The sequence below is a fragment of the Hydra vulgaris genome, chromosome 07, assembly GCF_038396675.1.
Source record: "Hydra vulgaris chromosome 07, alternate assembly HydraT2T_AEP".
Classification (NCBI taxonomy): Eukaryota; Metazoa; Cnidaria; class Hydrozoa; order Anthoathecata; family Hydridae; genus Hydra; species Hydra vulgaris.
In genome coordinates this window covers 15,545,584-15,559,109 of record NC_088926.1, presented here as the reverse complement: position 1 = coordinate 15,559,109, position 13,526 = coordinate 15,545,584, and the positions used below count along the sequence as shown (strand labels likewise).

At 24.8% G+C, this 13,526-nt stretch overlaps 1 protein-coding gene across 8 annotated transcripts in view; it reads left to right on the top strand.

The window, feature by feature from the left end:
• LOC101237519 (voltage-dependent L-type calcium channel subunit alpha-1D) overlaps window positions 1–13,526 on the top strand; it is a 194,449-nt gene that overhangs the window by 73,981 nt on the left and 106,942 nt on the right. For all 8 annotated transcript variants that reach the window (XR_010639593.1, XM_065801179.1, XM_065801180.1 and 5 more), the window contains 4 exons: window positions 6,642–6,823; window positions 11,132–11,241; window positions 11,920–12,065; window positions 12,156–12,180. Coding sequence is in view for 7 of the 8 variants with exons in the window: in XM_065801179.1 (XP_065657251.1) it covers window positions 6,642–6,823; window positions 11,132–11,241; window positions 11,920–12,065; window positions 12,156–12,180 (463 nt within the window). In the remaining variant the exon portion in view is untranslated. The remainder of the gene's footprint in view (window positions 1–6,641; window positions 6,824–11,131; window positions 11,242–11,919; window positions 12,066–12,155; window positions 12,181–13,526) is intronic.

Here is a 13,526-nt window from a genome sequence, read left to right as displayed (position 1 = left end):
CCTTTTTTTACTGATCTTATTGCAGACCCCATTATCAATTTATTTATATTTGTTGTTGCCTCATCTGCATTATTTTTTCCATGCAAAGTAGGTCTTTCAGACCCATGCGAAGTAGATGCTTCAAAACTTGAAATTAATTCATCAATTCTATTATTAACAGGTTGCGAAGCTATTTTTGAAGACGCTTTATCAATTAATTGTTTTCCTTTTTCAACTGTAGCATTTCTAGCAGCTTCTATCTCTGATTTTGAAAGTTCTTTTCCTGCTGATTTAGCAGCAGTTATTGCAGTTTTTCCTAAATCAGTAGCAGCCATCTTCTTCAACATAGCTGATGAAACTCTTGTTACATTTGACGTTTTTATTCGTTTAAATAAATCTCTTATGCTTTCGAATATACCAAATCCTCCAACAACATGTTATTTTATATATCTCTTATTATTAACAATTAGCATTTTTTTATGTACTATATATTTTTTTTATATGCACTGAGATATAATTATAAAATCTTTTGAATTGCTTTTTACTGTGAACTATCCATTTCACCTCGCCGTAATAATTCATCACAAACTGCAACACCTTCATTTCTCGCTCCGGTGTTACCTGCTTTCCATGTAGCTATACACAAATAAAGCCTATCAACTAATGCATTATAGTTGCAAGTAAGAATTATAGTTTGTATTCTTCCTCCAATTCCATTTCCTCTTGATTCACACTTCCTATTTTCTTTTATGTCTTTCCAAATAGGAGCTATTATTTCTCTGTATTTTTCACTACGAGACGACTTTGGTTTGTATGAGTTTTCAGAAGTAATTGCATCTGTTTGTATTAATATATCTCGATATTTTTTAAGATCATCTTCATTATATACTCCTTTATTAGGATTAAACTTTACTATCAATTCCCAAAGACCAGGAGTACCATAATATTTTTCATCATCAATATTTATATCATTATCGTTAATATGTATTGGTTTTTTTCCAATATAAAATATACCATCTTCATCACGTATCCCAAATGTAGTATCTGTAGATTTTTTACTATTAGCATACATTCTTAAATAATCTGTTGCAATTTTTTCCTAATCTCATGCCTTTAGATTCTTCAGAAGTTCTTTAAAAGTTCTTTAGTTTCAGTTATCATTATCTCTCTTTTTGCTTCAGGATAATAATTTGAAAAAGTGAGTGCTAATTTATCAGATTGATCTTGCAATTTATATATGTTTTCTTTTATACTATCTTGACTATCAATTAATGGCTTGTACAATTTTTCTAAGCATGAATGTAAATTAGTTTCACCCATCCTTTCATTTTTATCATTCTGCTTTATTCTTTTTATAGTATCTAAGTAATCTTTAACAATTTTGTCCCTTTTTTCAGGATCTTCAATTTTTAGAAATGACATTTTGCTTTTTTATAAATAAAGATAAAAAAACACAACGCTTTATGTTTTGACGTTTACATTTTACGTTTTGACGTTTACATTTTTACTAAATTTGCTTTGGAGTATATTAATTGCTTCATCTCTTCCTTGTTTAATTAATGATTCTTTAGTTTGTTCATTCATTAATTGTTTTGAATTTGTTCTAATTTGCTCAAGCATAGCTTTAATATAGATGTGCACTAATAATCTTATTTTCTTCATCAGGTCACTTGGAATTTTTGGATATAAATTATTAATATTTTTATCATTTTGTATATCTGAATAAATATTATTATATAGCTTTTTGCAGTTAAACTCCATTTTAATAAGTAAAAAATAATTTTTTAAAAAAATTATTTTTAAAAAAAATATTTACAATAAATTCACAAAACATAAACTATCCCCTTTTTTAATCAATATATCAGAATCAGAATTATTAACAACATTTATTATAATATCATCAACAGTTGTTGCAGAGTATTGTAAACTTAACATTTTTAATTTAATTCTTTTTTTAATGAAACTAACGCAACATATTCATCAGATACTACACCAAACTTTAAAAGAATATGTTTATGTAGAAGAGATTTTATTGTAATGTCGTGTTGTGCAAATATTTCATATTTATTCTCATTTATTAATACTGAAGGTTGCTTTAAATCTTTGAGTGTACTTTAGAATGAAGAGGTTTTTTTAGAAGTTCACGTAGTATATTTCCTAAAATATGTAATGGCATTTCTTTTTATAAAAATTAAAAAAAATTTTAATAAATCATAAAAGTATATTCAAAAATGGAATATTAGCAAATGGTGAATTTGGTTCTAATAATAAACCTGATCCTGTTGATGTATATCCATTTCCACTACGTAAGTACAATCCATCACGTGTAGAACCACCTTTACTCCATGGCCTCAAATATAAGCCATTTCCTGCAGCAGTCATTTTAATTCCTTTTCCATTCTTTTTCATGTACACAACACCCCTTCCAGAAATTTTATCAACCATAGCTGATCCAGCTGCTGAACCTACTCCTGTTAATAAACCTATTGTAAGAGCTGGAGCAATGTTTGATAATAAAAATCTTCCAGCTGTACCAAGGAAAGATAATAGTGCTCCTAGAAATCCACCCTCTATTTTAGAATTGTGAATGAGTTGCGCTTTACTTAAATTTATTATCACACCAGTACCTTTCTTATATGCTTTCGTAATTTTATTCAATTACCTTTTTTTTACAGCTAATTCATGATCGCCATTAAGAACTGAATGAGCTAATTTAATACTAGGTCTATAACCATCTTCATTAATTGCCTTTTTAATTTTTTCTTATTGTCCTTCCGAAATTTTTACTTTAATATTAGTATATTTACTCATTTTTATATGTAAGTAAAATAATTTTCGTAATTTTGTAAAAAATTATTTTACGACTTATCTACTTCTTTTATATGAAATCTAATAGTTACTTCTTCTCCTCGTAAATCCAAAAGATTTCCATCTTGATCAACCAATCTATTTTCCATTTTTGTTATTTTTTTTAGTATTAGTAGTGCATAAGTTACGTAATTCGGCTTTTCAATAATTTTATATCCAGGACCTACATCTGGGTATAATGAATATATAACATTACTAGATGCTCCATTTACATACGATGATTCTACTATATCACTTGTTACTAGTACACTATTAACACTTATTATGTTTACTATATTAGTTCCTATATTAGAGCCTGCTGAATATATTCAACTGTCAAAACCAAAAACAGTTCTAATTGAATTTGAAGTTGGAAAATCAACTTTATAACCAGTTGCAATAGTTAAAGATGCTCTTAATGTATTCCTATTTGCTACAATTGTAATATTTGAAACTGCTGAAGTTGCATCACCGTTTGCTATCATAATCGATTGGGTATAATTATTTATATCAGGAATTTCATAAGATTCAACTGGAATGTTTATATCTTTCCAAGTTGATCCATTATTTGCGCTATATCTAAAATTATTGTTTAAAGATTTAATATTAGGAAAACTGAAAGATGTATCTATACAAACTAGAGCCATTTCATATTCTCTGTCTTCTCTAAGTTGAAAAATAGGGTTATAAATAGTTCTTAATATACTGCTATTTCCGCTCACTAATAAATATGTCATTTTTATATATAAGATAATATTATTTTCAACATTTTGGTATATAAAAACAATTTAATCCCACTTCTATATTTTCCATAATCTTTCTTAGAAGATAGATCTATAATAACAAATCCATGAGGCTCTGACCATGCTTTTTTACAAAAAATTTTAAACTCATCTTTTTCCATATCACTTGAAACATGATCATTATAAATGTGATTTAAATTCTTTGAATCTTGAGGAAATAAGCAAATAAAATTTGTATTCTCTCATATGGTTTGCCAAAGTAACATAAAATAATTTTATGCAAGATAGAAACAATCTACATTACTATGTGTTCCTCTTATATAATACTTTTCACACTTATTTTGCTTTGTTAATTGTAAATCATCAAATATCATCAAATTATTCTTATGAATACCAAAATCTTGAGGATCTAGCACATCTTCTTCCGTTTCAAAAAACTTGCACTCCATATCTGTTTTCTCATTTAATTTTTTTGAAATGTCTTCAATTGTAAGCTCAGGTGTTGCATTTAATTTTTCTATTCGGTCTTGTAGATTAAATAGTTCAAGAATAATTCCTATTGGCAATTTTTTTTCAAAAGATTGCTTTAATATTTTGTATTCTGGTTGAAAAAGAGATTTTTCAAAAACTTGTAAATTATTATAGTCTAACCAACCAGGTCTCAAAAGTAAATTCAATAATAAAGTAGTTTTTCCACAACCTGACTTTCCAACAATAATTCCTCTTATACTCTTCGGAAACAACTTATTATTTCTCTTACTATCATTTTTTATATAATTAAGATTTTTTTTATAAAAATTTCTATATATATATAAATGTACTGCGTTAAATGTAGAAAAAAAACAAATACACTAAACTTGCAAAATGTTGTGAGTAAAAACAATAGAAATATGCAACGTGGAAATTGCGCTCTTTGTAGAAAATTAAAAACTCAATTTGTATCTTCCAAAACAGGAGGAGATTTAGTGAGTTCGTTTAATTCAGCAACACGTAAAATAAAACTACCATGGTCTAAGTTTCCAGGTGAAATGCATTTACCTGGAATGAACTTTGCAGGTCTTGGTACTAATTTAGATGAACGATTAACTTCTACTGACGCATATAAAGAATGGAGTAAACCTATAGATAGAGTTGATAATGCAGCTTACCATCACGATCTTGCTTATAAATACTTTGATGACACAGCAAAAAGAAATTTAGCTGATAAAATTATGATCAAAGAAATGGATTCTATAAAAAATCCAACAATACGTGAAAGAATTGAACGAGGTATTATAAAACCTAATATAGCATCTAAAGCAAAATTTGGGTTATGTGTTAAAACTACTCAAAAAAACTACAAACAATCAAAGAAAAAGAGGAGGATAAAGACATGAAATGGACTGACGAACTTGCAAATGAACTTCATAAACCAGTTGTAAAACATTTTAGAAAAAGAAAAGTGATTGTAAATAGAATCGATGAAATATGGGCTGCTAATTTAGTTGACATCTTTTTCTAAATTCAATCACGGTATAAAATACTTATTAATGGTGATAGATGTTTTTTCTAAGTATGGATGGATTGTTCCATTGAAGAGTAAAACTGGATTTGATGTTGCTAATGCTTTAAATAAAATCTTCCTAGAAAGAAAGTGTCAAAAAATATCGGTAGATAAAGGCTTAGAATTTTATAATAAGCATGTTAAAGCGCTAGGTGTTGAAATATACTCAACTGAAAATGAAGCAAAAAGTTGTGTAGTTGAACATTGGAATAGAACAATGAAAGATAAAATGCTTAAGTACTTTTCAGCTTATTCTACTAGTAAATATATTGGCGTTTTAAATGAAATGGTAAATAAATACAACAACACAAAGCATTCTTCGATTAAAATGATACTAGTTGAAGCTAGCGATAAAAATAATGAAAATATTGTTTGGTTCAATCTAAATGGAAATGTACGATCAGAGTCTGTAAAACCAAAGTTTTCAATTGGTGATAAAGTTAGGATAACTGAAAAGAAAGGAGCGTTTGAAAAAGGATACATGCTGAGATGGACTGAAGAAGTTTTTACAGTGTCACAAGTTCGGTTCACAGATCCACCAACTTATAAAATAACTGACAATAATGGTGAAGAAGTACAAGCTACTTTTTATGAACAAGAAATGCAAAAAACAGATCAAAATATATTTAGGATTGAAAAAGTTATTCATAAACTCAAAAACAAATCATTAGTAAAGTGGTATGGGTATCCTGATTCTTTCAACTCATGGGTTGGTAATAAAGAATTGATAAGTTTGATTTAATAGGACATGTTTTCTATTATGCGTAGCTAAGTTCGAAGAACTAATGCAAAGTAGATTACATTTACGCTTAGATTTCACTTGAAAAATTGATTTAAAAATACAAAATTTTTATAAAATTATTTTTATTAAAATAAATTTTTAGGTCTTTCAGATCCTTTGGATCCATAAGAATTAGACCCATAAGAAGTAGCTCATAGTTTGTAAGAGAGTTTGTAACCAAAAATTGGTTGATATATATTATTTTACCTCAGTTGAAATGATTGAAATATGATATTAGAATATGGATAGGTATATAGCTGAAAAAAAATTATGAGAATATGGATAGGGATATAGTTGAAAAAAATTATGAGAATATGGATAGTGATATAGTTGAAAAAAAATTATGAGAATATGGATAGGGATATAGTTGAAAAAAAATTATGAGAATATGGATAGGGATATAGTTGAAAAAAAATGAGCTAGAATCTGCTTTTTATACTACTTATGATAAGTTATATTTTTAGTCAGCTTTAAAACAGTTTTTGTAAATGATTAATACCACTTGAATAATAGTAATAAAAAACATAGAAAGATATATTTTAGGTTTAATGGTTGAGCGTATTTATATATATAATATCCCACAATAATATTTTTGATATGTTTTACAATAATATACTTGAAATGAAAAAAATTATACTATTAATACTATTTAAAGTGTTTTTCTAGTGACCGCAATTACCTCAAAGAAAATTTTTTTATGCGAAGCATTTTACTTTATTTATGTTGCATGTTATAATTGTATTTTAAGAAATTTGGAAGAAAGAATACTTGTGTGGATCCAATGGTAATCAATGCCCTAAAAACACAACTTGTAGGCGGTTCTGGCTAGGACCTAATGGTGGTGCTATAAGTTTTGATAATTTTATCATCAGTTGTATAACTGTATTTGTTTGTATTACATGTGAGGGATGGACTAACATAATGTACAAGGTATAATAGTCATAAAAAAGTATTTTTTTAGATTTTTGTTTACTTTTTTTCATTTTTGCAAGTTATATAACGCACATTATATAATTATCTTATTTTGCTATTTATTATTTTCTTTTTTTATTATTTGCTTTTTGATTATTAATTGAACATGTTCAATAACATATTACGTTTTTGTAAACAAAAACATGTTAACACAATCTTTTTACATTTTTTATTTAAAATTTGTTTGCAAAAATAAGTTTTAGTAATAAAGGAAAAAACTTTCTCTTGTAAATAATCTTTGAATTTCTGTTCTTTTCAATAATATTATTAAAAGTATAGTTTACTATGTATCATGATAAATTTATAAATATCACTTTATAAATTTAAGAAAATAAAATTTTCACTTTAAATAGTCACAAAAAAATTATAATACAACTAATACAATAACAATAGTAAAAAAAACATTTAAATATATACGATAATAAATATATTATTAATGAATAAAATTATAACATAGCTAATGTAAAACAATAAAAAAACAATACACGTCTATTTAATAGTATGTCATGGCTCTTTATGCGCAGAATCGCATAAAAACAAATAAATACACATATAAATTAAGATAGACCTTGAATGAAACAGTTGTCTATTTAAGATATTTTTTTTTTTTTTTCATAAAAAGACATTGATTGAGCTTTAAATAATTTTATTTCTACCATTTTAAATATAAAGTCTAAACTTTTTATATGCTAGTATTATATAATGTATGTGATTAAGGAAAATTTTATATATATACCAAGCCTTCCCGGGAAGCACCTGCGGTCGCAAACCTTGTTTGTCTATGTTTAAAGTATTTTTTTAGACAAACTAAGCACAGCAGTTCGCATCTTTTTAACTTATAAAGCGTTTTAATAATTAGCTGCAAAAAGCTAAACTTATCTACTAAGAAAGAATAAAATAATCCTAGAAAAGGAAACAAAATTGTAACGAAATATCAAGTTTAGTTAAATAAAAGTTAATGATTAAAAAAAGTCAATAAAAAAAATATTTTTTCTATGAAATTTTAGTTCAACTTTTGTATTCTTTTTTTAGAGTCATTGTTGAAAAAAATATAATCTTTTATAACAGTTAAACAACAATTGAAATTTTTGATATGCAATTTATTCACGATTTTTATAAGTCCATATATATTTAAGAATTTAATTTGCTATGTATTTTAGAACTATTAGAAGTTTTGTTAATTTTTTTTTCTTATGTTTATTTGTTTATTGCATTTATTTGTTTTTATGTCTTTTCGCTTTTTAAAAAGTTTTTGCTATAATTAACGTTTTTCTCAATACTTATATAATAGGAAAATACAAAAATAAATAAAAATTTATTTTTAAAAAATATTATTTGATTTATAAATTTTGTTAATGATGGAATAAGTTAAATAAAATAATAACATAGTTTCTTTAATAAATGTATTTACCACATTTGATGCATGCCTGAAATTGTATCTTTTATATTGCCCAATTTTCAATGTTAATATAAATTACTAGAAATTATGAGCATAATGATTGCGCTATTTAAAAAAATGTATTTAAAAACTAAAAAAAAAGTTTTAAATAGGCTCCTAAAAATTTTGTTAAGAAAGTTGAGTAAATTAAAAATGCACTAGTCTACAAAATTTTGCAGTATCCTTTCATCTTTTTACATTAAAAACTTGTTAAAATTTTTTTTTTTTACAAATAAATAGCAATTAATTTTATTGATTTCTTGTGCATTGAAAAAAACAGTAATGTTTAGCAACGTCATTTGAAAAACAAAATTAAAAATTGTCAGTGTTTCTAGCACAATTTATAAAGTTTTTCCTTTTTATTCTGACTGAAAAAAGTCGCAAAAAAATTTTTATTTTCGTTGTATTCTTATCTACTTTTTTCTTCAACTTGTATCAATTTAAGTAGTGGAAAATAACACGCCTAAAAAAAGTAGTAGAAAATAACACGCCTAAAAAAAGTAGTGGAAAATAACACCGCTAAAAAAAAAGAAAAAAAAAAGAGTGAAATATTTAGGTTAACGTTATTTAACTAATATTTAACTTTAGGTTATCAGGGCTTGATATAAAAATTTAGGTACAAAATAGTAAGTAAAATATCAGGCCTTGTTAAGAAGCGTTACACAGCTCGCATTTTGCCTGCAAAAAAGCAATTTGCCTACGCGTTTAGCAGTTTTGCCCTACACAAAAACTTTTATCTTTTAGAATATTCAAATTATCTTTTGATGTCGTTGATGTCGTTGACGTGACATTTATTCAGTAGAAATAAAGTTGTTAGTAAAAGCATTTAACCGCAACTGTAAACTAATAGATTTTTTGTTAAAGAAACAGTTTGTTTAATAATTTTTTTTGTTGTTGTTAAAAATTAGTTAAAAAAATTAAAGTGTTTTAAGTTTTATCTTAAGGAATTAAATATATGAATCCCTTTTTAAATATAAAAATTATTTTTTGTTATAATAGTTTAAAAAATGCACGATTTATTTTGATGTAAATATTTTATTAATAAGATATTTTGTTTATTGTTAATTCAATAATGTAAAGTTTTAATGACCTTCGTTTAATTTATGAAAATAAATTATGATCACAAATACCTTATCGGTAACTGATAAATATTAAAAAAAAAACTCTTTATTGTTTAAAAACATTATTAAAAAGAGTTCACAAAATAAATAAGAAAAAATTTATTAACAGTTAATAAAATAATCAAAAACCAACTGTAAAATTATAAGAAAATAAACAAATATTATTTTACGTTTTATAAAAAAAATATTTTTTTCAAAATAAAATTTAGTTTATATTTGAAAAAATAATAAAAATGTTTTTTTAAATAGGAACTTAGATTTTATTTATAACTTTTGTTATAGTGAGAAAAAAAAAACTGTTTGTATGATTTTTAACACGTTAATAAAATAACTTTAATTACAATGCGGTACTTGAAAAGATACTAGTGACACAATATAACTTCTAACAATACAAAATATATTTGCTGAGTTGAGTTTCTTAGAAATGCGTTACGCGTTTTCGTTACGCAGCGAAATCTCGTACCAAGGCCTGGTATATTAATTTTTTGACAACAATTTTCTTTTATTATTATTAAATTTTTTTTAGCTTATTTTATTTAGATTTTTTATTTCACAAAGTCCTCGGTTCTTTTCTTCAGATATTGCTCTAGCTTCTTATTGCTTTGATTTGCGACAAATTTTTAAAATGCTTACTATATAAAAGCATGGTCAAGTTGTCTAAAAAAATTACTTTAAGCGTGGGCGTACAAGGCATGCGACCGCATGCGCTTCCCGGGAAGACTTGATATACAGCCCTCGGAATTAGGACCAACATTCAGCAATGTTGACCTAACTGCCTTCCTAAAAGTGTTTAAGGTTGGCAAAAAATTGCTGACCTTGCTTCTATGTTTTATGGTAAGACATTTGTATCAAATTTTTTTTGCTGGCCTGATGCCGATCTCTAAAAGATAAGGTTGGCAAATTATTACCGACCTCATTTTTCCTAATTCCGAGGGTTGTATATAATATATATATATATATATATATATATATATATATATATATATATATATATATATATATATATATATATATATATATATATATATATATGTATATATATATATATATATATATATATTATATATATATATTATATATATGTATATATGTATATATATATATATATATATATATATATATATATATATATATATATATATGCCATTGTGCATATTTACACTCTATGCTCCTATATATATATATATATATGTATATGTATATATATATATATATATATATATATATATATATATTATATATATATATTATATATATATATATATATGTATATATATATATATATATATATATATATATATATTTGTGTATTTACACTCTATGCTCCTATTTATATATATATATGTATATGTATATATATATATATATAAATATATATATATATATATATTTTATATATGTATGTTTATATATATATAATATAATTGCCATTGTGCATATTTACACTCTATGCTCTTTAAGAGCTTTTACACTCCACTTATGAATTCACATTTAAATTTATTTATTTCATATTTACATATATTCTATAAAAAAAAATCTCAAGTAAACAACTATTTCCTTCAAGGTTATTATCTTAATTTATACATGTATTTACTTTTTTTCATGCAATTCTGCACATAAAAAATCATGATGTACTATTAAATAAACTTGCATGAAACTATCTATGAAACGTGTTTAAAAATATTAACACAAAAATTTTTTTTATAGACTTTTGAAGTAGCTGATAATTTGGGAAATTATTTTTGGATATATTATTACACATTAGAAATTATTGGAGCTTTTATTATAATGAACTTAGTACGTGGAGTGTTAAGTGGGTAAGTTATTGTATATATTGTATATTAATGTTAAATATCAATGTTACACAGCAGTTATTAATAATAACTATAAAATAACCAGTTATAAGGGTTTTTAAAAGGTATTTATTATGAAAATATAGAAGTTTTAATTTTTTATTCTAAAATAAATAGGCTTTATGTATTTTTCATGTTCTGCTCTAGTAATATCAATCATTATACTTTTATTTTTAGTTTATACACTATAATGTATACATATTGCGCTACAATGCATACATATAGCACTACAATGTATATATACAGCACTACTATGTATACATATAGCACTACAATGTATACATATTGCACTACAATGTATACATCTAGCACTACAATGGCTTTTTTTAAATATAAATTTCTTTTTTTAATTGATATATTTTATTTATGATGTATGATTGAGATGTATTTTTATTAAAAATACATCTCAATCATACATCTAGCAGACATTTAAAAACCAACCAGACCAAATATTGATACATATTTATGAATAATCAATACCATAAAGGTATATTTATAGTTACATAATTTTTAAAAGTTTTAAATTAGCAATCTTATGTATTGTGGAAAATTTTTTGTTATGGATAAAGTTTTTGTAAAACAAATTCTTACCAACAGATGTGTTGCATTATATATGTTTAATATTTCTAATTTATTTTTTAGTGGTTTTAGTAAACAAAGATCTCGAATTTCAATTCGCAATTTTTTAATATCAAAAAGAGAATCAAAAATTAAACAAATATCTGTTAAATATGTTAATTGGATTGATGAAGCTGAAAAAGTTTTAGCTAAAGAAGCTGAAAAGAAATGTTAATATATTAAGTTTTTTTTTTTTTTTTGATAATTTAATTTTGATTTGATAATTTTTTGTATATTAACATTACTTTTGTTTAATTTAGTAGAAAAAAAAAGAAGGGATATAAGGTATGGTTACTATGATTACTTTTTTTTTTTTTTAAATTCTTTACTAAAATGATAAAATGCATAACAGATTATTATGTTTATGAAAGATGTTTAACTTTCAAATGAGTAGTTTCTTCTCTTCTTAAGAGCAGTCTATAATTCAGTTTCCTATTTTGTGAATAAGTCAAATCTAAAAATTTACTTGCAAAACTTATCAAAACTATTTAATATGCAACTGACTGTTTTTACAAATTCTTTTAGCAAAAGTTAAGAATAGTCATTAACAAAAATTCATAAAAGATTATTAATTATCTTACATTCATTACTCAGCTAAATAGTTAGCCTAATAGTTCAATAAAATATTTAAAAAAGTTAGGGGTAAGCAGAAAATTTCTGCTAAGCAGCCTCATATCTCTTCTACATCTAATAAAGTCTTATTGACTACACTCATGGGTTTTTACTTGTTTTTCCTTTGTAGTGGCTGTGTAACTCTTTCTGTTACCTCCTTATAAGGGTGGAGTTTAAAATTTTTTTTTTAGTTTTATGGTTCTATTGCTGACTGATAGTAATTCTTGAACCCTATGTTCAAATTTGTTTTAGGAACTTTAACAATAAAAATACTCTTTACTTTAATTTGTGTTTAAGCTTTTCGTTTTAAAATACATCTTTTTATTCTGAACATCTGTTTATTTTTCCTTGTTTTTATTACTTATCTTTCTTTATAGAATAAGTTTTTTCAATAGAAATGTTTCATATTTCTGTTTGGGCTTTCATTGTTCAGTCTAGTGCATCTAAAGTTTTCCTAAAGCTTCTGGAGAAAACATCTTTAGTTTCATCCAATTCCATCAACAGCTGTAAAACAAAAACTGTAAACATTTACAGCACGTGTTTTGTGTTTAAAAGTTTAAGGTTGAGAAAGATTTAAAAATTAAACAAAGCAACTAAAATACAAATAAATAAAAAATGGGAAGTTTCCTCTACTGTAGTGGCCTTAACTGGAGACATAAAGAAATAAGTTTATTTAAAAAAAAAAAATAATAATGTATTCCTGTTATAGCTTTTGTGTGTATTGTCTTGACCACACTAGGAGACCTTTAATACAACTTTTGGTTGATTCACAAGAATGATCACGTAATTTATTGCTTTAGGCGTCATCCACTATGATTAAATGATTAAATCAAGCTCTCTAATTATCAAAAGCATAAATAAAACCTGAAAATATTATTCAAACCATTATCACCAGCAAATTTGAATAAAAAAATAATCTATCCTTTGACAAACTTGAATTCAGTAATTCATCTTAGGATCTTAGTGATGATGCATATTGTTTTTGGATTTATATTCAATAATCACATATTTTGCATGGT